Source organism: Haliotis rufescens, unplaced genomic scaffold (genome assembly GCF_023055435.1).
Source record: "Haliotis rufescens isolate VD_foot unplaced genomic scaffold, xgHalRufe1.0.p SCAF_18, whole genome shotgun sequence".
NCBI lineage: Eukaryota > Metazoa > Mollusca > Gastropoda > Lepetellida > Haliotidae > Haliotis > Haliotis rufescens.
In genome coordinates, this window is record NW_025963868.1 from 25,095,401 (window position 1) to 25,120,448 (window position 25,048).

General features: G+C 41.6%; 1 protein-coding gene across 2 annotated transcripts in view; it reads right to left on the reverse strand.

Annotated features, from left to right (window-relative positions):
• The window catches only part of LOC124132985 (fibrocystin-L-like), a 153,579-nt gene extending 130,876 nt beyond the window's left edge, over nucleotides 1-22,703 (reverse strand). For both annotated transcript variants that reach the window (XM_048398465.1, XM_048398463.1), the window contains exon 1: nucleotides 22,576-22,703. In XM_048398465.1, the coding sequence (XP_048254422.1) occupies nucleotides 22,576-22,657 (82 nt within the window). In that variant the 5' untranslated portion in view covers nucleotides 22,658-22,703. The remainder of the gene's footprint in view (nucleotides 1-22,575) is intronic.
• Between the last annotated feature and the right edge of the window lie 2,345 nt (nucleotides 22,704-25,048).

Sequence of the window (25,048 nt, forward strand, 5' to 3'; positions counted from 1 at the left end):
GTTTACAACGTGTTTCTCAGTCATGTGGAACTTATGAGGCTAAATGACGAAGCTTTTACCGAACCCTGTCATGAGCCTGGCGTCAGTTTTCACAGTTCTTCGCAATTCGGCTGTAGCAATTTTCAAGCATTGATTTTGTTCGTTTTATTCAACTTGGTCCTCGCCATTGCTGGTGGAGTATTTTATTTATTTGGCTATCAGTGACGATCGCGAAATAAATTAATGTGTGATGACGTTGTTGCGCCGCAGTCTGAAATATACCAGACGCATCACGGTAATTGATGCAATCGCCCATCACTCCAAAAAATCTGGGTTCCATTACCCTGTGTGTACCCTGTGCAGCGTCGTATAACACTACTCAGTCTTCAGCAGTTTATTATTTTAGGTGAACAATTGACTTGCCTTTGGATGTGTTTGTGACGTATGCCACTGGTGGTCAGGATACGCTCACCTTTACGCACATCTGTTATCCTCGCTGTTTTGATAGTGGTAGTGTGGTGAAATGGGGTTTAGTTATAACGTCGTGTTATTTACTGCACTTTTATTGGACGTACATGCACGTGTGTGTATGTGTGGCTGCTTGTTCTAGTCCATATAGTGCTACCCCTATCAGATACCATGCCACAGTTTAACATGAATACCTCACTCAAACACAGTAAGCTGACCCTAGCCGACCAGTTCTTGTTTTAGTCCCAATTTGCCACGCGTCAGACATGGTAACAAGAAGTATCATCTTTTAACGTCTTTTGGTATAACGCGGCTGGGGATCGAACCCCGGACCTTACGCTCTCCGGGCGGACGCTCTACCACTAGACTAGGGAGGCGGTTCGTGTGATCAAATACATACTTATAATATTGTCGGAATCGAACAGTGGGCTCTTCTTTTAGCAGAAATTGCTTGTGATCTTTTAGCAAAATGTGAACATGTTTTGTTAGTGAATAAGATCGTATTCCGCTTTATGTATACCAGTCATATCATGACACCAAGGATGTTCTCTATCCTTTGACGTTAACGTGGGGATCGAACCAAAGTCTCAACGAGACGAGCGAACGTTATAAACCACAAGGGTAACCTGCCATTCTTATATGGCGAAATGCATATTTGATCATTAATAACTGACAGTAATATTTCATTACACTTGTGATGGCACGGGTGGCCCAGTCGTCAAAGTCGCCGCGATTCTCTGTGCAGAGTTGCGTCCCTTGGGCACGCCAGAAACCTATGATTGTGGGTTCGAATCACGGTTCACCCCGATTATGTTTCTAGGTTTGTCAGCACCATACCCGTGATCGTTGGTTTCACCGAATTGGTAAACGTCTGGGACCTGCATGACTTCGGGGTTTCCTCCCACATTAAGCTGACACGCCGCGATATAACTGGAATAATGTTAAACCCAACTCACTCACTCATTACACTTGTGAAGCAGTCATACGATGTCCTCTGTCATGAAAAATATATTACGTCATCTACTTTGACGTCATCACTGTGACGTCATTTCTGTCAAATAAATTTCTTCAGTTCGCGTAGAGAGTGTTACAGATAATATACCTGACAATGTCGATGCAAATTAACATTGCTCCTCGGATGTTTCAGAGTTTTAGCATTCCGGTTGACATTTGAAATCTTACGCTGCCGTTGCAAGGTACAATTTCCGTAAACGGCGCAAGCTACAATTGAGGTTCCTGGGTCCTATTGGCCAATATCCAATACCAACCATAATGTAGGTCCCAGAAGCGGATTCGAACCATAGCTAATTTACTCACTGGAAACGTTGAAACGGAGAAATGAAATGCTTCTTCCTTCTGCATTAAATGCGTGAATAAATAATGGACGGGGTATTTGAGGCCTTTGCATTGGAAACGAAGTAATTTTTTCTCATTTTATACTGTCGATAATATCATTATTAATATTAGAAGTATTTTTATTATTATCAGGTGCATCGAGTGGAAACGGGTTCATTACTCGAGAATACTTAGTCTTTTCTATCGATTTCTCCGCATGGGGTTATCAGATAGACAATGACATAAGGCGAACATTTGTTTTCCCATAACTTCCACACACACACAATAAATATAGTTTATCGTATTCGACTCAAGTGGCTGCCCGCAGAGTTTGATGTTTGCATTCCTGACCAAAAATACTAGCTAACTTGAAATAAAAACATTCTAAATATATAAACGAATTGGGCATAACCATTCAATTAAAGAAGTGTGTCATTTCGATTTCTCGCGTGTTTGAAGTTTCGCATTTTCGTTTTACGTTTTATTGAGACCATTCGGTTGGTTTAGCAAGTGTGATTCATTATACTCAAGGCCTATGACATGTGTCTCCTTACCCTAATAACACATAAACGACACCCTAAAGATCTCGGTCAGAATTGTTTTTCAGCAACCTATGCTTTTTTATCAGGTGGTCAGGCTCGCTGATGTGGTTGATGCATGTCATCGTATCCCAACTTCGTAGATCGATGCTCATGATGTCAATCACTGGATTGTCTGGCCAAGACTCGATTATTTATAGACACCCGTCATTAAGCTGGCATATTACTGAGTGCGGCGTTAAACAAAAGAAAAATACAAAAAAACCTTCCCAGCTGCATGACGTTGTTCCGTTAATTAGTTGCAGTATTTTATTGAATACAAGTAACTTATGCAAATCATGGCAGCCTTTAGAAAATCTACAGCACATGTATTTTCATATTTTCCTTGTGCGTTCGACATATCAGGTTGAGTGGGAACGCATTTTTAACTCTTGAGATTTTGACAAGAGTTCAAGACAACTGGTAAATTAACACAACCAGTTCGACACATCCAGGACAAAATAGTGATACATATGGTAAGAGTTTTTCTGGGCGGATTGTGGGTTTGACACAGCCAGGGACTCCAATTTATTATAACGTATAGCTTTCCCAAGCCGAGATTGAAAAAGGGGTGGAGTGAAAAAAGAACCTTGCAGTATTCCATACACATGTACTAATTACACTGTTCTTAACTAGCCGAGCCGATATAAAGGTGCTGATTAGTTTTTTTGATTATTGAATATTTGTAATTAACACACAGTGCTTCTACATTAAAGCGCTTTTCTATAAAGGACTATTGTGACAGAACACCTGAAGCATGGACGTGTTTAATTAAAATCTGTTACGCTCCTACACACAATGAAAAATATCAACTTAAAACTGTTGTTTACTTAGCATCAAGTCAAGGCGGCCATGTGTCAGAACCAATCGATTCATTGTTTGACATTGGTGAGTTTGGTTGAATATATTATTTATTTATTCCCGACAGCCGATCGGGACACCTGCAGGCTTCACGTACACGCCTGCCAATACAGTGTACATAGGGTCATCATCAGATCGAATTGGAGATTCGAACCCATGACCAAAGATCAAAGGATCTTAAGTTGGATTTGGGAAATATTTATGTTTACAATATTTAATCGGTACCTTTGCGTAACTCACGTGATATCGGTCTGCTAAAAGGTATTTTTATCACTGGAGAGAAAGAATCTGAACGTTTTTTGAACTCATGAGCTAGTCTTCCTCTTCCGTGTACCGTCCCTACGAAAACTGAATATTTGTGATCTGGATTGCCACACGACAATTCTAAATAAAAATGTATCATACATGGATAAAATGAGACAAATCTCGTTTATACACGGTTATATATAATCTAAGTCGTGTAAAATTGTTACGAACACAAGAACTGATGGTACATATATAGTATCTGCTTTAAAAAAATCTGCTTTTTCATTTGGCATCCAAACAGGGGGCGAGGTCGGCTTTTTGTAGCGGGGTGGGGGTGACACGGGACATGGAGGGTGGGGGTGGCAACAGCATTAGGTGTCGCACCCTGTTGTGGTGTGCGGAGTTGTACCTCTTAACCGTGCAAGGATATTCAGAAATTGTACCCAACCTTCATGGGTTTCACTGAAGTGGTATACGACCTATACATGCGTAAATTGGTCTTTCTTCTCATAACTGAGGGCAGGGATTTATTTAATAGATACATTCTTACAGAAAGAAATTGTCTTCAGGTAGTTTATCCCTATATAAATTGTTTGCTTGACATGCTGCAAGGAATACATGTATCAAGGACGCCACCCCCTCCTTCAACCCCCCCCCCCCCCCCTTCAACACACACCTCGCCCCGAAATATGAAATGGTGGTACCTCTGCGGTCAGGGTTGCACAGTCTTCTAAGGATGTGCAGAGTTGCGTCCCTTAGTCGAATCAGTTGCCAATTATCAAGGTTCAAATGCCATGTTAACCCTGTCTATGTTTCTAGGTTTGTCAGCACCATCCAAAGAGGGGGCACGGGTGGCCCAGTCGTCTAAGGCGCCGCGATTCGCTGTGCAGTGTTGCGTCCCTTGGGCACGCCAGAAACCTATGATTGGGGGTTCGAATCCCGGTTCGCCCCAATTATGTTTCTAGGTTTGTCAGCAGCATACCCGTGCTCGTGGGTTTCACCGAAGTGGTAAACGTCTGAGACCTGCATCACTTCGGGCTTTCCTCCCACATTAAGCTGACACGCCGCGATATAACTGGAATACTGTTAAAAGCGGCGATAAACCCAACTCACTCACTCACTCACCCAGGTTTCAAAGTAGTAAACGTCTCAGACATGCATCACGTGGGTCTTTCTATCTACATTAAGCTGACACGCCGTGATATAACTGAAATACTTTTGAAATCGGCGCTAAACCAAAGTCACATCCAATTATGCTTCTCAGTACCTGTGTACCTGTTGATTGCCCACTCTGCGGGTGATGTGGAACAGAGCCCCCTTCACGCAGGATACGGTTGATATGTCACATACACATGCACGTCAACGTAGGATTAGTAGGTCTCCCAAGGACATTGCCCATAATCTAAAGTCTCGATCTGTGATAATATTTGCCCATTGTTACAAAAACGTCATTGACCCGAGATCAAGACCCGTGAGTGTTCGTTTGTTTCCAGGAATTCCTGGTCAAAGACTTGCCGCCTTAGGGTCTTGTAATCCTTGCAAATAAGGCTACACGTGTTGTACAAAGGCAGGGCCATTCCTGTAAATGTTTTGTGTTTCTTACATCACAGATTCAAGGAACTCGGTTAGGATAAGGAAAAAAACCAGAAAGTGTAAATAATACAAACTTGGTTGAATATATGATTGATAGGTTGGGTGTTGATATGGTTCCTAAATTAAATATTGATTTGATGACCTGACGAGGATCGAAGAGTTACCACACGTTTAAGTACGTGGTTCATACATGTCATCGTATTCCAATTGCGTAGATCGATGTTCAGGATATTGTTACCTTGTTTGGAATTTTCTCGTGTCACGGTGTTTTGCATTCGTCACCACTCACCCCTTTCCGTAACCTGCAAGAAGACTCGTCCCCCTATCGAAGAATGTTAGGTGCGAAAATACGACAAACCAATCAGAATGCGCGTATGACTTCAAGTTCTTCGTCAAAGAATCCCTCAGAAATAATTTTTGATTTTACATGTACATATGTCTATTATCTAAAAATATACCCAAGACACAGTTAAATGTGTTCAATCATACTGTATAATTCCGCATGTCTCGGTGTGCTTTAAATTGCATCTGAAATTTATATAATATATGGGGAAATATATGTGAACCATTACGCAACGAGTTGACAGTTGTTTTAGGTATGCCCGTTTGCGCTAAGACGGAACCCAGTCGCAAAAATGGCCATGAGAGGGACACGAGTCGCTATTCGGCTTGTCCCGGAATAACACGAGTTGCTCACGAATGGTTCTTGTGACCGCTCTGTTCCCCGGATTTACTTCCGGCATCGCTCGGCAAAGTCCGGCGGTTGCTATCCTACAGAGTCAGTGAGTGAGTGAGTATGGTTTTACGCCGCTTTTAGCAATACTCCAGCAATATCACGGCGGGGGACACCAGAAATGGGCTTCACACATTGTACCCATGACGGGAATCGAACCCGGATCTTCGGCGTGACGAGCGAACGCTTTATCCCCTAGGCTACCCGACCGCCCCTACAGAGTCAGTACCGTGTGTGTTAGAGATTTAGTGGCCTGACTATTTCATTCTCTTGTGATCGAAGGGCAGTCTCAAACCGTGTATTGATCACTTGATGTATGTTATCTGTTATATGTTATCTATCGTATTCTTGTATTGAAAATGCTTTTGTAACAATGATTTTCAAACATGCCTCATGAATAACTGTACATAGCTTGTTGTAAATCTTTTATGATACCGTTGGATAGCTTATGTTCAGCGCCCTATTTTGATACATACAACTTTAGGATGGATATAGTAGTTAGTTTGCTATTAGTGTTTTCCTCGAGCGTAGAAACACACGTTGACTGAGCATCCCAGTCTGTTGTATACCCCGGCGGTCCAGGAGAGATTGTCTCCTTTCCTCCCCGCGCTGTATACTTATACTTCGGTCAGGATTTGTGTCTTCACCCTCCGGGTGTCGTTAGGTCGTTCACGGTTGTCTCGCTACAGGCGTGGTCACGGTTGGAACCCAGGTTTCGTTAGATCGTTCACGGTTGTCTCGCTACAGGCGTGGTCACGGTTGAACTCAGGTTTCGTTAGTAAGTGGGTTATGGACACTATTCGATCTAGATTCTGACTTAGTCTGGTTGTACCGAACTAACCTTAGTTTCCAGTGTTTGCAATACTCCGTTTTTCTAGTAATCCGTGGATATGCAACCTTCCTGTGATTGTCTATATACTTAGTAACCAGTGTTTCTAATACTCCGTTTTTCTAGTAATCCGCGGACAACCAACCTTCCCGTGATTGTCTATCTACTTAGTAACCAGTGTTTGCAATACTCCGTTTTTCTTATAATCCGCGGACAACCAACCTTCCCGAGATTGTCAAACTATTTGGTGAATTTTAGTATTTCTTTGTTCAGTCAAAGTGACAAGTCTTTTTAGTAGTCTAACACTTTTTTTTAGGAATAAGCCCTCAGGGTTTATTTCCCGTTATTTAACCCAGCCTAGGTTATTCACTAATTAGAGTGTTGAGTTCATTCGGGTGTCAATTGGTTGCAGCCGACTTAATTGGCTGTCTACGCATCTGGTCGGTAGCTACTCATTTTATTACTGTAATACAGTTGCTTAGCTAAGCCGGTTGTATATTTGCGCTGTTGTAATTAATCATTGATCTTTGTGAGCGCACATTGGGTTTATCTGATCTTTTATTATAATCTATAAGAACAATTAGCCGTTATCAATAAACCTGTGAAACTATTACTACGTTTTCATAATAACTGTATTCATATTTTATGACACCCCTGATCATTCGTGACTGTATCAATCACTGGATTGTTTGGTCCAGACTCGATTATTTATAGGCTGCCGTCATATAGCTGGTAAAGTGCTGAGTGAGGCGTTAAACAACAAACAAATAAAAACAAACACTGTGAAGAGTTGCCTCCCTTGGGCCTACCGGATGGGTTGAATCCCTGTGCGACTTGATTACGCTTCTGGGTTGTGAGCATCGACCCCTTGCTGCGTGTTCTGTTTCGAATTCAATTAGCGCGGTTAAATGTAAGTTAACCTAGCTCCACGTTGTACGCCAAGTATATTAACCTCCTAACTGACTAACGCGGAAATACTATAGCAAGGAGTTTCATGTGATTTGTTTTTTGCTTATTTCTTGTTTAACGTCTCACTCAGCAATATTCCAGCTACATGACGGCGGGCTGTACATGATCGAATAAGGACCAGACTATCCAGTGATGGACATCATCTACACAATTTGGATATTATGTATAAATTCGTAATAACAGTCATTTATCATTCGTGTGATATAGCTTTGTTTTGTTTGTTTGTTGTTTAACGCCGCACACAACAATATTCCACATATATGTCGTCTGTAAATAATCGCATCTAGACCAGACATACAGTGATTGGCGTCATGAGCATCAATCTATACAAATGGGATACGATGACATGCATTAACCAAGTCACCGAGCCTGACTACCCGATCCCGTTAGTCACCCTTTAAAACAGGCATGGGTAACTGATGACCTATTCTACCCCGGATCTTCACTGGTAGATAGTTTGGGACCTGTAGGGGATGAGAAACACAAAATTATAAAGACGGCCTAGTTGTCACCACACTGACGTTAATACAGCTTAAGCTTTTAAGGCAGAGCGAAGTCATATGTATTGACAGTTCTGGTGCATTAAACGGGGTGTTATACATTCAATGGTCAACCACCACATGTCAGTATCAGGACAGATTGTCAAGACGTAATGAAACTATTAATCTGTCATCTATCATGTCTGTGTTCACTGGAACATGCGGGTAAACAGCAGGTGCGTGGCGACAGCTTCGGGGGATGTCTGACCCGATGTATATATTCAATTATGACAGACTTATATATTTCAGGACAAATGTTTGATGGCGTCAAATGAAGTGATCATGTGCTTGGGTTATAGGCTTCGCCTTGGTCTGACCGTACAGTTTATGCGCATTGTGCAATTTCGCTGATTTGTGTGTGTGTGTGTGTGTGTGTGTGTGTGTGTGTGTGTGTGTGTGTGTGTGTGTGTGTGTGTGTGTGTGTGTGTGTGTGTGTGTGTGTGAGGGGTGTGTGGGGTGGAGAGGTTTTGTTAATGCTGCTTGTAATAACAGATAAGCAAATATTGACATCTTTCACATTGCATATTTGTCGTTTATACACGTTTACTTCAAAATACATAAAACGTTACGACCCTATAATTGCTCTTATATGTAAGATGGGGCGGTTGGGTGGCCTAGCAGTTAAAGCGTTGGTTCGTCGCGCCAAAGACCCCTTCTTCATGGGTGTCCATGTTAAACTGCGACATGGTATCTCAGTGCGATAGCACTAACAATGTACGCATTTGTACGAACCAGTTCAAGCAGCCACGCATAACCAACCACACAGGTTTTGTTAATGCTGTTTTGATAACAGATATGCATACTTTGACATCTGTCACATTGCATATTTGTCGTTTATAATCTATTACTTTTAAAACACAGATTTTAGTGAGTGTGTGTGTGTGTGTGTGTGTGTGTGTATGTCTGTATGTATGTTCCTATGTATGTGTGTTTATGTGTGTGTGTTTGGTGTTTTTTCTTCTCTGTTACCATGACGCTCTGTACATCCTAATGGCCAGACCTGTTTAGACCTAGGTTTACGAGTCGTCCGACTCCAACAATTGAAATGTGAATAAAAAGGAAAAGCATCAGCTTTTTAATCCGCCGACCAGAAATAAGTAAAATATTAAAGAAAACAGTTTAATAACTGTCGCTATCAGCATAATTATGTAATTTGAAATACATATACTATCATTAAATCCTGTTGAAGATTTATCTTCTATGAAAAACTCCGAGGTCAAGGACGCAATTAATATGTAAGGTGTATGAAAGAAATGTGTTTGTGGGGGAGGAGGGGTGGGGGACACCCTTGCAGCTCCAATGCAACATTAATGACGTCATTTACAACACATATGTCGGCGATGGCACACATCAAAGCAACCGCCGTAAGCAAAAATCGCATTGTCATTAAACAGTCATTAATTTCCGTGTTCTTTGACAAGAAATGTCAAACAATTGATATTTAGATAACGGATACCTTGTATACTATCTGCCAATGTCATACTTCACACATCGTGAGCAGCCACACGCAACCATATACGACGGTTCGAATTGCATGGTAAACAAAAACATCAAACTAGTATCAGCCCACCAATGTTAACCCCAGAATACATATTTATAACATGAATCATCATAATGACAGTTATAAAAAAAATTCGAAAAGATGTTCGTCTCCTGGAACAGATGAATTCAATGGATGATTAATGGATGATGCTATCTCAGTTTAAACGTCACGATGCTGTCATCTAATCCTACATCAATAACATATCGCACAGTCTTTCGGGAGTAATCAAACTCCGGTAGAAGCGTTGTTTACAGTTGCTATAGCAACGGTGTTGTTCACAACAATGAGTTTCAGTTTGTGTATCATTATCGTTCATCTGACTGCAATTCATAATTGAAAAAAAAACAATAACTGGATAAAAACATAATCTTTTTACAGACGTTAGGATCACATTTCCAAAGTGGAATAAATCCGATGAGTTATAACCAATCTGAATAAATTATAAATGATTTCTTTGTTAAGATCAAGATAATTATCAAATTAGAAATGCAATTATACATTTCGGGTGTACATCCTTTATCTCCCTAACAAGACTATGAAAATTGTCCTAACAAAAAGAAGCAATAAATTGCAAGCTAGGCTAGCCTAATATTAATAGTATTTCGTGGCCATCGATGATGAAAGTACAGCATGCCCCTCAACACGAAACGTTGGTTCATAAAACATCGGGCAAAAAACGTATACATCATGAGCATCGATCCGCGCAATTGGGATACGATGACATGCATCAACCAAAATGTCAGCGAGCCTGACCACCCGATCCCGTTAGTCGCCTTTTACGACAAGCATGGCCGCCTTTAACTGCAAGCATGGGTTTCTGTAGACTTATTCTAGCCCGAAGTGATGCAGGTCTTAGACGTTTACCACTTCGGCGAAACCAACGAGCACGGGTATGGTGCTGACAAACCTAGAAACATAATCGGGGCGAACCGGGATTCGAACCCACAATCATAGGTTTCTGCACATCGAATCGCGGCGCCTTAGACGAGTGACAAAAACAGTGTAAATGAGTGAGTGCACACACACACACACACACACACACACACACACACACACACACACACACACACACACACGCACGCACGCACGCACGCACGCACGCACGCACGCACGCACGCACGCACGCACACACACACACACACACACACACGAACCGATACAAAAACAAAATCCAAACCAACCCCAAACAACAACAAAAACCAAAAACCAAAAAAAGAAAACAAAAACGATAACAAAAAAAACCCAAACAGTACAAACAATCGTGATTGAACAGTCAAAGAAAATGTTCGGGAGGAAGTTCTACATCTTTAACACCGGCGGAAGCAAGGCACGAAGCAGAATCACTATGACCGAGAGACATCACTATTTGTGTATTGTGATGATTCGACGATTTATCACATTTGTTTGTTTGTTTGTTTGATGTTTAACGCCGCACTTAGCAATATGTTAAGTTGTCGAGCCTGGACTAGACAATCCAGCAATTGACATCATGAGCATCGATCTACGCAATTGTGATACGACGTCATGCATCAACCAAGTCAGCGAGCCTGATAAACCGATCCCGTTAGTCGCCTTTTACGACAAGTACGGGTTACGAAAAAATATTTCTAACCCGGATCTTCAAAGGGAGATTTATGATGGGGTTAGGAGATGAATGTTGTTTGAGGAATGTGGTGATTTTGAGGAATATGTGTTTTTTGAGGTCAGGGCTGCGAGTGACATAATACACAGATATAGAAAGGCCTTGAAGAAAATTAATGGAAGGTCATTTAAGTGTTTAACTAAAAACTTCATAAAGTTTATTGTGAGTGTCTATCACAGGCCTCGTAATTTTTTTTTGTCAAAGACAAACAGGACATGCAATTGTAGAACGTACAACCAAAGAATAAAAAAAGTCCCCCCACCCCCCCTGCAATATAGGACAAATGTCTAGGGCATTAAGCAACCTAACTGAGATTCAAAGTAATTGTTATGTGAGATAGCATTGGTTAGAAATCTTCCGACGCGTTTTGAGATAGCGTTGCCAGGGACCCGGGTCGTCAGTCGTGTTATTGTAATTATCAATACGCACAGGAATATTGATAACAATCACTGTAACAATTGCACAAGTGGACTCACATCATAGCTTCTCTCACAGTGGCCGCGATCAAGACATGAACTTGTCATTTTAGGATTGTGAAGGGCCCGGCCGGATGTTGATATCAGTTTCTTGGATCGCGTGAACACTTGGGCAGAACAAAGATGTCGTGGGCTGACGTTCATTGTTGTTGTCTTATGTGTCACGCATGTCCTTGATGACCTGCACAATCATGTTATGTGTATGACATAGACCACATGTCCGACATGTCATATACGTCCTATACATGTGCGTCCTAACTGTCCTAAAAACCCTGTACGTCCTTACTGTCCTCCCTGTCTTACCTGTCCTCCCTGTCTTACCTGTCCTACCCGTACAACCTTCCTAGGACTTACATGTCTTACCTGTCCTACCCGTACTATCTTCCTATCTGTTCTACCTGTCTTACCTGTCCTATCCGTACAACCTTCCTAGGACTTCCACGTCTTACCTGTCCTACCCGTACTATCTTCCTAACTGTCCTACCTGTCTTACCTGTCCTACCAGTCCTAATTGTCTTACCAGTTCTACCTGTCTTACATGTCCTACCTGTTCTACCTGTCTTACATGTCCTACCTGTTCTACCTGTCTTACTTGTCCTACCAGTTCTACCTGTCTTACATGTCCTACCAGTTCTACCTGTCTTACATGTCCTACCTGTTCTACCTGTCTTACATGTCCTACCAGTTCTACCTGTCTTACATGTCCTACCTGTTCTACCTGTCTTACATGTCCTACCAGTTCTACCTGTCTTACATGTCCTACCAGTTCTACCTGTCTTACATGTCCTACCAGTTCTACCTGTCTTACATGTCCTACCTGTTCTACCTGTCTTACATGTCCTACCTGTTCTACCTGTCTTACATGTCCTACCAGTTCTACCTGTCTTACATGTCCTACCTGTTCTACCTGTCTTACATGTCCTACCAGTTCTACCTGTCTTACATGTCCTACCTGTTCTACCTGTCTTACATGTCCTACCTGTTCTACCTGTCTTACCTGTCCTACCCGTACTACCTTCCTAACTGTCCTACCTGTCTTACCTGTCCTCCCTGTCTTACCTGTCCTACCTATCTTACCTGTCCTCCCTGTCTTACCTGTCCTCCCTGTCTTACCTGTCCTACCTGTACTACCTTTCTAACTGTCCTACCTGTCTTACCTGTCTTACCTGTCCTACCCGTACAACCTTCCTAGGACTTACATGTCTTATACGTCCTACCCGTACTATCTTCCTATCTGTTCTACCTGTCTTACCTGTCCTATCCGTACAACCTTCCTAGGACTTACATGTCTTACCTGTCCTACCCGTACTATCTTCCTATCTGTTCTACCTGTCTTACCTGTCCTATCCGTACAACCTTCCTAGGACTTCCACGTCTTACCTGTCCTACCCGTACTATCTTCCTAACTGTCCTACCTGTCTTACCTGTCCTACCAGTCCTAATTGTCTTACCAGTTCTACCTGTCTTACATGTCCTACCTGTTCTACCTGTCTTACATGTCCTACCAGTTCTACCTGTCTTACATGTCCTACCTGTTCTACCTGTCTTACTTGTCATACCTGTCCTGTCTTACCAGTCCTACCTGTCTTACTTGTCATACCTGTCCTGTCTTACCAGTCCTACCTGTTTTACTTGTCATACCTGTCCTGTCTTACCAGTCCTACCTGTCTTACCTGTCATACCTGTCCTGTCTTACCAGTCCTACCTGTCCTAATTGTCTTACCAGTCCTACCTGTCTTACCTCAGCTGTCATACCTGTCTTACCTGTCATACCTGTCCTGTCTTACCAGTCCTACCTGTCCTACCAGTGCTACCTGTTCTAAATGTTATAATGTCCTATCATCCTTAACGTCCTATCTTCCCACATGTTCTACCTGTCATAATGTCCTACGATCATTAACTTTATACCTTTCAACATGTTCTAATTGTAATAATGCCCTGTGATACCTTAACGTCCTATCTTCCTACATGTTCTAAATGTCATAATGTCTTAACCTACATGTTCAACACGTCACAATGTCCAATGATCGTTAACGTCCTATCTATCCGACATGTTCTACACGTCATATTGTCTTACAATCCACAAGATGTACCCGTCATAATGTCTTTAAATTTACCTGTCATAATGTCCTTAAATTTACCTGTCATTATGTCCTTAAATTTACCTGTCATAATGTCCTTAAATTTACCTGTCATTATGTCCTCACAGTTACCTGTCATAATGTCCTTAAATTTACCTGTCATTATGTCCTTAAATTTACCTGTCATAATGTCCTTAAATTTACATGTCATAATGTACTTAAATTTACCTGTCATAATGTCCTTAAATTTACCTGTCATAATGTCCTTAGATTTACCTGTCATAATGTCCTTAAATTTACCTGTCATAATGTCCTTAAATTTACATGTCATTATGTCCTTAAATTTACATGTCATAATGTCCTTAAATTTACATGTCATTATGTCCTTAAATTTACCTGTCATAATGTCCTTAAATTTACCTGTCATTATGTCCTTAAATTGACATGTCATTATGTCCTAAAATCCACACGTTCTACATTAAAGAATTGACTTTCACTTTGACAGCCACACAACAACCAGTTATATCGCGGAATAATATAAAAGTTCCTAAAAAAGAGAGGCGACATGAGTGTATTTATGCACAACTTGCTCTTCAGTAAGATCTTACGCAACACATGTATTCAAATAATATCCCCATTAGATGAGAACGGTCTGTTACGAACTACCTCAGTAAGTCAGTCACAATGACAGCGTGTCGTAATACATTTACATCAAGTACAAGACGTCAAAATGGCCGACACGATAAACGTGACGGGAGATATTTCGGGAGCTGCTAATGAACCTATGGCGGTTACATGTTTTAGTCATCATTGATCAATTGGCCGATCATTGAATAGTGATTAAAAATGTGTCAAATAGACACTAAGGTAAACTCATTGATTGCTGTAGACTGTCATCATTAGCCTAGTCGATACTACCATAGTCTTGATGTGCATTTCTTCGTTTTGTTTACTAGGATGGGTCGCAGTGGGGATATTCGTGAACGATCGTGCAGTCAAACTCTCTGACGTTTCTCAATGTTTACTAAAACGCTGAGTTCAAGATTAAAGGGTCTAAATAATCAGAAAGCACGGTTCTGTATGTATTCGTGCAAGGGAGTTCCCAGGGGTAACCCCAGGAATGTGGAAGTAGTCCGTCAGTGTTTACATTTCAAGAACACGGTTTGTGAAAAACGTATGAACGTAAAATTGTGTCGTTCATACACTTAATAAACGTCAATTTCGCGGTCAGGTGACCGACCTTTCGTCCAATTGAAAAGCCGTGTATCGTTATAAATTATAACATAATATCGTAAAATCCACAAATTCCACATGTCAAAATGTCCTAAAATCCACATATTGTTCACGCAATAAATTCCTAAAATCCACACGCTCTACATGTCATAATGTCCTAACATCCATCTGTTCTACATTACATGATGTAGTAAAATCTACACGCTCTACATGTCATAATGTCCTAACATCCATCCGTTCTACATAACATGATGTCGTAAAATCCGAACGCTCTACATGTCATAATGTCCTAACATCCATCTGTTCTACATTACATGATGTAGTAAAATCCCCACGCTCTATATGTCCTAATGTCCTAACATCCATCTGTTCTACATTACATGATGTAGTAAAATCCACACGCTCTACATGTCACAATGTCCTAACATCCATCCGTTCTACATAACATGATGTAGTGAAATCCGCACGCTCTACATGTCATAATGTCCTAACATCCATCTGTTCTATCTAACATGGTGTAGTAAAATCCACACGCTCTACATGTCCAGTATATTTCATGCCTGAAACAATACCTCCAGATTCTTTATTTCCTACTTGGTCTTCACGAACAAACCTTTAATGTCAACACGATTACATATTCAACGAGATTCCACACGTTTGATATACATGTTTAAACAGTTGGTTTGTTGCACGAAGATCCAGTGTCTACATGGGTAGTGCGTTCAAGCACACCACAGAACCCACAGTGATCGCATGCGATGTGTCCTTAGGAAAGGGATTACCTGGTTTAAATTATGCCAGCTGGACTAATGTATATGTTTATACGAGATATTGCGTAATACATATTGACCTTTATATGGTGCGAATCGTGTTTTGTAGTAAACACATCCCACAAAAATAATACTAGTATGCCTTATCGTGCACCTCAGGACCACAGCCTTTTCATTGAGGAACAGGCCGTTTAACGTTCTTGGTGTGGTGGGTTGGGTGGGAAGGGTTGGATGGTTTTGAGGTCGGGTGGGAGGGAGGGGGTGATTATGTTAGAAAAAGAACATTGTTCCGGCCACGGCTTCAAAAAATACATTTTGTTTAACTTTGGATTGGGGCAAACAAATGGATGATTCCAACTAACACATTACAAAGCTAAGTATACTTACAGCTTGAGTGAGTGAGTGAGTGAGTGAGTGAGTGAGTGAGTGAGTGAGCCACCTGTGCCCCCTAACAGCCTGAGGCATGGGTTCAGTGTCACAAAGCGATACTAATGTCATGACTCTCATGTCCTCCATATGGACTTCTGCTAAGATCGCTGTGTGTCGTAGGGTCCTTGTTTTCAAACAATATGGTTCAGATCACCAGGGAGTCGGGACCAGTGTGCTTGAAAGATATATAGTCCTCCATGTCTCATATGAATCCCCTACGAATCCCCTACGAATCCCTCAGTATTGTAGATAGTGGGTTACTTGAACGACAAAGTTTCAATTCAATTTGAGGACCAGACTGAGCACGTATTTATCGTACTCCAAACTAGTATTGACAGATCCTTTATAGGCAGGTTTAACATTCAGCTACTGCAGATTGAATAGTATTGTCAGATCCTTTATAGGCAGGTTTAACATTCAGCTACTGCAGATTGAATAGTATTGACAGATCCTTTATAGGTAGGTTTAACATTCAGCTACTGCAGATTGAATAGTATTGACGATCCTTTATAGGCAGGTTTAACATTCAGCTACTTCAGATTGAATAATATTGACAGATCCTTTATAGGTAGGTTTAACATTCAGCTACTGCAGATTGAATAGTATTGACAGATCCTTTATAGGCAGGTTTAACATTCAGCTACTGCAGATTGAATAGTATTGACAGATCCTTTATAGGCAGGTTTAACATTCAGCTACTGCAGATTGAATAGTATTGACTGATCCTTTATAGGCAGGTTTAACATTCAGCTACTGCAGATTGAATAGTATTGACAGAAACTTTATAGGCAGGTTTAACATTCAGCTACTGCAGATTGAATAGTATTGACGATCCTTTATAGGCAGGTTTAACATTCAGCTACTTCAGATTGAATAATATTGACAGATCCTTTATAGGTAGGTTTAACATTCAGCTACTGCAGATTGAATAGTATTGACAGATCCTTTATAGGCAGGTTTAACATTCAGCTACTGCAGATTGAATAGTATTGACAGATCCTTTATAGGCAGGTTTAACATTCAGCTACTGCAGATTGAATAGTATTGACTGATCCTTTATAGGCAGGTTTAACATTCAGCTACTGCAGATTGAATAGTATTGACAGAAACTTTATAGGCAGGTTTAACATTCAGCTACTGCAGATTGAATAGTATTGACACATCCTTTATAGGCAGGTTTAACATTCAGCTACTGCAGATTGAATAGTATTGACAGAAACGTTAAAGGTAGGTTTAACATTCAGCTACTTCAGATTGAATAGTATTGACGATCCTTTATAGGCAGGTTTAACATTCAGCTACATCAGATTGAATAATATTGACAGATCCTTTATAGGTAGGTTTAACATTCAGCTACTGCAGATTGAATAGTATTGACTGATCCTTTATAGGCAGGTTTAACATTCAGCTACTGCAGATTGAATAGTATTGACAGATCCTTTATAGGCAGGTTTAACATTCAGCTACTGCAGATTGAATAGTATTGACTGATCCTTTATAGGCAGGTTTAACATTCAGCTACTGCAGATTGAATAGTATTGACAGAAACTTTATAGGCAGGTTTAACATTCAGCTACTGCAGATTGAATAGTATTGACACATCCTTTATAGGCAGGTTTAACATTCAGCTACTGCAGATTGAATAGTATTGACAGAAACGTTAAAGGTAGGTTTAACATTCAGCTACTTCAGATTGAATAGTATTGACACATCCTTTATAAGCAGGTTTAACATTTAGCTACTTCAGATTGAATAGTATTGACAGAAACTTTATAGGCAGGTTTAACATTCAGCTACTTCAGATTGAATAGTAAGACTGATCCTGTGTAGGCAGGTTTAACATTCAGCTACTTCAGATTGAATAGTATTGACACATCCTTTATAGGCAGGTTTAACATTCAGCTACTTCAGATTGAATAGTAAGACTGATCCCGTGTAGGCATGCTGAACCCTTCACCTACATGTACTCCAGATCTGAAAGTATGTGACCACCTCCATGGCCTGGTGGGTTCTCACAGAGCGGAAAGTCGATGGTTCGATTCCCGGCCGCGTCACACCAAAAGACGTTAAAAGATGGTACTTGTATTTACTCTGCCTGGCCTCGGCTTTAAGGGGCTAAAACAATGTCAGTATGTTGTGTCTGGGTACACTTGGTCATATTAAACTGTGACATGGTATCATGCTGAGATATCACTAACAAATGGCATTTGTACGGACCACTACAAGCCACGCATAACCAGCCATACGCAAGCACGCACGCACGCACGCACGCACACACACACGCACGCACGCACGCACACACGCACACACACACGCACACACATATATGCACGTTGCAATGTAAGTGTAATAACCTTGAAGACGATGTTGAGCTCCATTTGACGTGTCCTCTTACAGGTACAGTAATCTACTGTAAGCTTGTTTACCACACGATACTATGACTCTGCTATAAGCCAATCAAGTTCACGCGGTTTAAGCTCATCCTGATCTGCTATAAAATGCATTGACATTAATCATGTATATTTCAATCAACCGAGGTGACGAATATGCTATTTACACCACACGTGCCGGAACATGTTACAACCCTGCCCAACAACCAAACATGCATACAGTGTGCCTTAACCTGTATTTGACATATGTTTTACAATCCTTTCTTCATGGGTGTCCATGTTAAACTGCGACACGGTATCTCAGTGCGATCGCACTAACAATGTGCGCATTTGTACGAACCAGTTCAAGCAGCCACGCATAACCAACCACACAGATTTTGTTAATGCTGTTTTGATAACAGATATGCATACTTTGACATCTGTCACATTGCATTTTTGTCGTTTAAAATACAGATTAAAATACATAAAACGTCACGACGCTATAATTGCCCTTATTTGAAAGATGGGGCGTTGTTGTAACCTAGTGGTTAAAGCGTTCGTTAAAGACCCGGGTTCCATTCCTCACATAGGTAAAATGTGTCACTCCCATTTCTGGTGTCCCCCGCCGTGATTATAGTGGATTATTGCTAAAAACGTCGTTAAACCACACTCACTCACTTATGTGTTAGATGGGGACCTATTTCGTACAAAGCATCCACTAATCAACCATTGAATCACGTGGACATGTAGGAATAATAAGGTGAAACAATATTGGCAGACAAGGTCATGCCAAACAACCCTGTTAATCCGGATTGTTGTGTTTCAAGAATACGTGTCTGGATTAGCAAATGTCCGGATTTTCGAGTCATGGATGTATATCTTTATTATATAATATCATTGTATGATATAACATATATATATACAGACACAACAATCCGGAATAAGAGGGTTTCACTGTATCTAATTTTTATATTGTTTTATTTATATTTTACTCGCGAATAAAAAGAGTTTTGTAAGGAAAATAGTATTGATATATCTTTGTACATTTCTTTTGTTTCACGCCGCACTCATCAGTATTGCAGCTGTATGATGGCGGTCTGGGACAGACAAGACACCGATTGACATGGACATCGATCAACGCGACTGGGATACCGTGTCCCAGCACAAAGTGTCATAGTGATGGATAGATCAACACAGGCTGATGCATCATCCACGACGAGAGGGAGAGTATGGATAAGATGACAGGTAGACATAGGACCACGACTATAATTTCGAACTGTATATTGATGCACTGTGTATTGATGTGCATGCATTGTGGTATTGATGCGCATGCGTTGTGGTATTGATGCGCATGCGTTGTGGTATTGATGCGCATGCACTGCGATAATGATGTGCATGCATTGTGGTATGAATGCGCATGTGTTGTGGTATAGATGCGCATGCGTTGTGGTATGAATGCGCATGTGTTGTGGTATCGATGCGCATGCTTTTTGGTATAAATGGGCATGCGTTGTGGTATTGATGCGCATGCACTGCGATAAAAATGTGCATGCATTGTGGTATGAATGCGCATGTGTTGTGGTATAGATGCGCATGTGTTGTGGTATGAATGCGCATGCGTTGTGGTATTGATGCGCATGCATTGTGATATTGATGCGCATGCGTTGTGGTATTGTGCGCATGTATTGTGGTATTGTTGTGCATGCGTTTTGGTATTGTGCGCATGCATTGTGGTATTGGTGCGAACGTACTGCGATATTAATGTGCATGCGTTGTGGTATTGGTGCGGGGGCATTGTGGTATTGGTGCGAACGTACTGCGATATTAATGAGCATGCATTGTGGTATTGTGCACATGCATTGTGGTATTGTTGCGCATGCGTTGTGGTTTTGGTGTGCAGGCGTTGTGGTATTGGTGCGAACGTACTGCGATATTAATGTGCATGCGTTCTGGTATTGGTGCAGGGTCATTATGGTATTGGTGAGAACGTACTGCGATATTAATGAGCATGCGTTGTAGTATTGTGCGCAGACATTGTGGTATTGGTGCGAACGTACTGCGATATTAATGTGCATGCGTTGTGGTTTTGTGCGCAGGCATTGTGGTATTTGTGCGAACGTACTGCGATATTAATGTGCATGCGTTGTGGTATTGGTGCGGGGGCATTGTGGTATTAGTGCGAACGTACTGCGATATTAATGTGCATGCGTTGTGGTATTGGTGCAGGGTCATTGTGGTATTGGTGCGAACGTACTGCGATATTAATGTGAATGCGTTGTGGTTTTGTGCGCAGGCATTGTGGTATTGGTGCGAACGTACTGCGATATTAATGTGCATGCGTTGTGGTATTGGTGCAGGGTCATTATGGTATTGGTGCGAACGTACTGCGAAACTAATGAGCATGCGTTATGGTATTGGTGCGGGGGCAGTGTGGTATTGGTGCGAACGTACTGCGATATTAATGTGCATGCGTTGTGGTTTTGTGCCCAGGCATTGTGGTATTGGTGCGAACGTACTGCGATATTAAAGTGCATGCGTTGTGGTATTGGTGTGCAGGCATTGGGGTATTGGTGCGAACGTACTGCGATATTAATGTGCATGCGTTGTGGTTTTGTTCGCAAGCATTGTGGTATTGGTGCGAACGTACTCCGATATTAAAGTGCATGCGTTGTGGTATTGGTGCGCAGGCATTATGGTATTGGTGCGTACGTACTCCGATATTAAAGTGCATGCGTTGTGGTATTGGTGCCCAGGCATTGTGGTATTGGTGCGAACGTACTGCGATATTAATGTGCATGCACTGTTGTACCGATGCAGATTTAAATGTATATTGTGGATGCAAGCTACCTATTCATGATATTAGGATCGTGCTTAGCAAGCCTGCCGCTCAGATTTGACAAACGTGTCATGTTAAAGACATCTGACTTCCAGTATTTATTTGACAACGATTCAACAGCTATGTACAGTGACAAAACGCTTGTCATCGACGACGTAATACCCGTAACCTGTGTGTACGTTTACTTTTCGGGGTAGAATAGGTCTTCAGCAACCCACGCTTGTCGTAAAAGGCGACTAACGGGATTGGGTGGTCAGGCTCGGTGATTTGGTTGATGCATGTCATCTATCCCAAGTGCGTGGATCGATGCTCATGGTAATAATCAGTGGATTGTCTGTTCCAGACTCGATTATTTACAGACCGCCGTCATATAGCTGGAATAATGCGGAAAGCGGCGTTAAACATCCAACCAACCAACCAACCAAGAAGTTTACAAATTTGATGTGTGAGTGAGTGAGTGAGTAGGGTTTTACGCCGCTTTAAGCAATATTCCAGCAATATCACGGCGTGGGACACCACTTTGATGCCACCCTCGATCACAGCGTATATAGAATGATGTAGCGATGGTTCTGAAGAACCTTAAGTGTTTGTGGTCACAATATCAATATTATTAGTGTTTGAGACAGAAGCCAAGAACCTGGGATTGGTCAAGTGAAACTGGCTGACCCTTTTATACATGACTGAGCGGATGGATACGTGAAAGAAGAATGCCTGCCTGCTGAATGCGAGAATGTTTGTATTATTCTATAGGTGTTGTGTGACATCCTTGTGGCGACAAGGAGAGACAATGCAGTATAATACTGACAACTAAAGGATCATTAGCATGACGAAAAAAGTATCTTAGCATCCTGGCACATCTAAGGAACACAACTCTGCACATCAAATACACCAGTGCAACAGACAACTAACACGCGTCACCTTCTGACATGTTGATTCTAACAGCAAAACCGTTTGCTACAAACTTCAGATACCCGACAGAGTGGCGGACCTTCTGGTTTCTGGATATTTTTTAAAATATGTAAATTATGATAATCATGTTGTGATATTTGAGAATCAATGGACTTACCAGCTGCTTTACAACACCGCAGAGTTAGTGATAGAAGGAGAAGACGGACTCCCACGTACCACGTGACGTCTTCCAACGCCATTTTACATCATATCCCAGCCAGAGACTGTCTGTACTGAAACAATTAGTGTCGACGAACCTTAATTCACTCTCAGAGGATCGATACAATCACCGTTGCATGCCGTAAGGACCAATGAAAAAAAAGCCGAGAGCGAACACTGCACTATGTGGCCCAGGGATTGTTGTCTGTGTAAACTGCTTGATTTGTATACCCAAACAGCGTTAAGGTAACAGGGGTGTACTTTTACAATTGACATCGGCCATGGTTGTTTATATTGACGCCGTCATGGTAAGAAAGAGATAAAAGTATCGTCGATGCGTCATGACTGCGATAACATTGTGTGCGTTTTCCCTGTACGTTGTACTTACAGGATTAATTTCGGTAAATGTTTTGACGGTTGCTGGTCCCTACTGAAAGTGTTACGGTATCTATTCATATCAATTAGAACCGTAACAAGCCAGAGATAGTTTTGCAAATATAACTGACAAAACCCACTCCATATTCATACGTAAAGTCTTTACCTAAAGCAGTCGACTGTGCGTCAGGTTCATGTCTCTATCAAATTGTGATGATACCAGGTGTTCGCGAAAAGATGAGCACGTGCAAAGGATAGTCAATCGTTAATCTAAAGGGTGCACGGATGGCCCAGTCGTCTAAGGCGCGGGTTCGAATCCCGGTTCGCCCCGATTATGTTTCTAGGTTTGTCAGCACCATACCCGTGCTCGTGGGTTTCACTGAAGTGGTAAACGTCTGGGACCTGCATCACTTCGGGCTTTCCTCTCACATTAAGCTGACACGCCGTGATATAACTGGAATACTGTTAAAAGCGGCGTTAAATCCCAATTCACTGACTCACATTGATAACATTTATGCAAAGTTTGGCGTCAAGACATTAAGGAAAGAAGTAGGCATTCCCATTGGTGCCAATTTTTATCCCATTCTGGCTGATCTGTTTCTTTGTACATATGAATCGAAATTTCTGCTCGCATTCGCAAATTCTGAAACAAGGGGATTTGACCAAGAAGTTTTACTGAAGCTTCAGGTATATCGATGACCTGATGATCTCATATCGTTGAATAACCCCCACAGAATTACCCCCCTGAACCATTAATTAATTACAGGAGACCATTGAGACCGCATCGTCTGTGTCATAGTTAAATCTATGCATTAAGATTGAGAGTGACAAAAAGGATGACTCCAACAGTCAGCTTTCTCTTAATCTAGAGCAATATTCCTGCAGTTTCAGCCATAACTGTTGAGGTACAAGCGAGTATGCTCTTTCTACCAAGATTTCATAGGGAGTCATAGGACGATTTCTCAAAAGTTCTTTGATCAAGGTTACAACGTCCAAGCCTTCAGTAAAGCGTTCAAAACGTTTTATGGTAGTCATGTGGAGGACCAAAACGATGTCAATTCCCTATTTTAACTTGTTCTATAATTTTCCGTGTATTTTTTTCAGATTAACGTGAGTGAGTGAGATTGGTTTAATGCCGCTTGTAACAGTATTCCAGTTATATCATGGCGTGTCAGCTTAATGTGGGAGGAAAGCCCGAAGTGATGCAGGTCTCAGGTGTTTACCATTTCGGTTAAACCCACGAGCACGGGTATGGTGCTGACAAACCTAAGAACATAATCGGGGCGAACCGGGATTCGAGCCCACAATCATAGGTTTCTGGCGTGCCCAAGGGACGCAACTCTGCACGGCAGTCGCGGCGCCTTAAACGACTGGACAAATTGTCCTGAATCTCTGAAGATGGATATGTAACTATATCTATGGTCACCGGGTTAATCAAGGAATGTAGATTTCCCTTAAGTTTGTCTTGTGGGATAGTCGTGTACAAGGTTGAAAAGAAAACAAATGTTTTGTAAGCATTGAACATGGTTCTTTTCTGAGATTGCAAAAAAATTAATCAAATCCTTCGGGTATTTGAAAAAACCACATGGTAATAATTACACTTGTCTGAAATACTTTCTTTGAATATAACGAAAGCCCTTCCTTGATTGAATTGAGGAATAACGTTTATCTTTGAGACAACGATTTGGTAGTACCGAACATTATATCTTTGTACGGGCGTTTGTGGAGCTTTGGAATCCAGTGCAAAAGAGGAAAGACCAGACGATCCAGTGATCGATATTGTGAGCAACAATCCACGCAGTCGAGATACGATGACATGCAATCAACCTTGTCACCGTGCCTGACAACCTGATCCATTCAGTCGACTCTTACAAGCATAGGTTGCTGGGAACCTGTTCTAACTTGGAGTCCCTACGGGTCCCCGCGCCGATCCATCACAAGGGGCGATAGTTATATCAATGGAAAGATTGTCTTTCCGACAAGTGCCGCCTCCGTGGTCTTGTGGTAGAGCGTCCGCCCGGAGAGCGGAAGGTCGGCGGTTCGATCCCCGGCCGCGT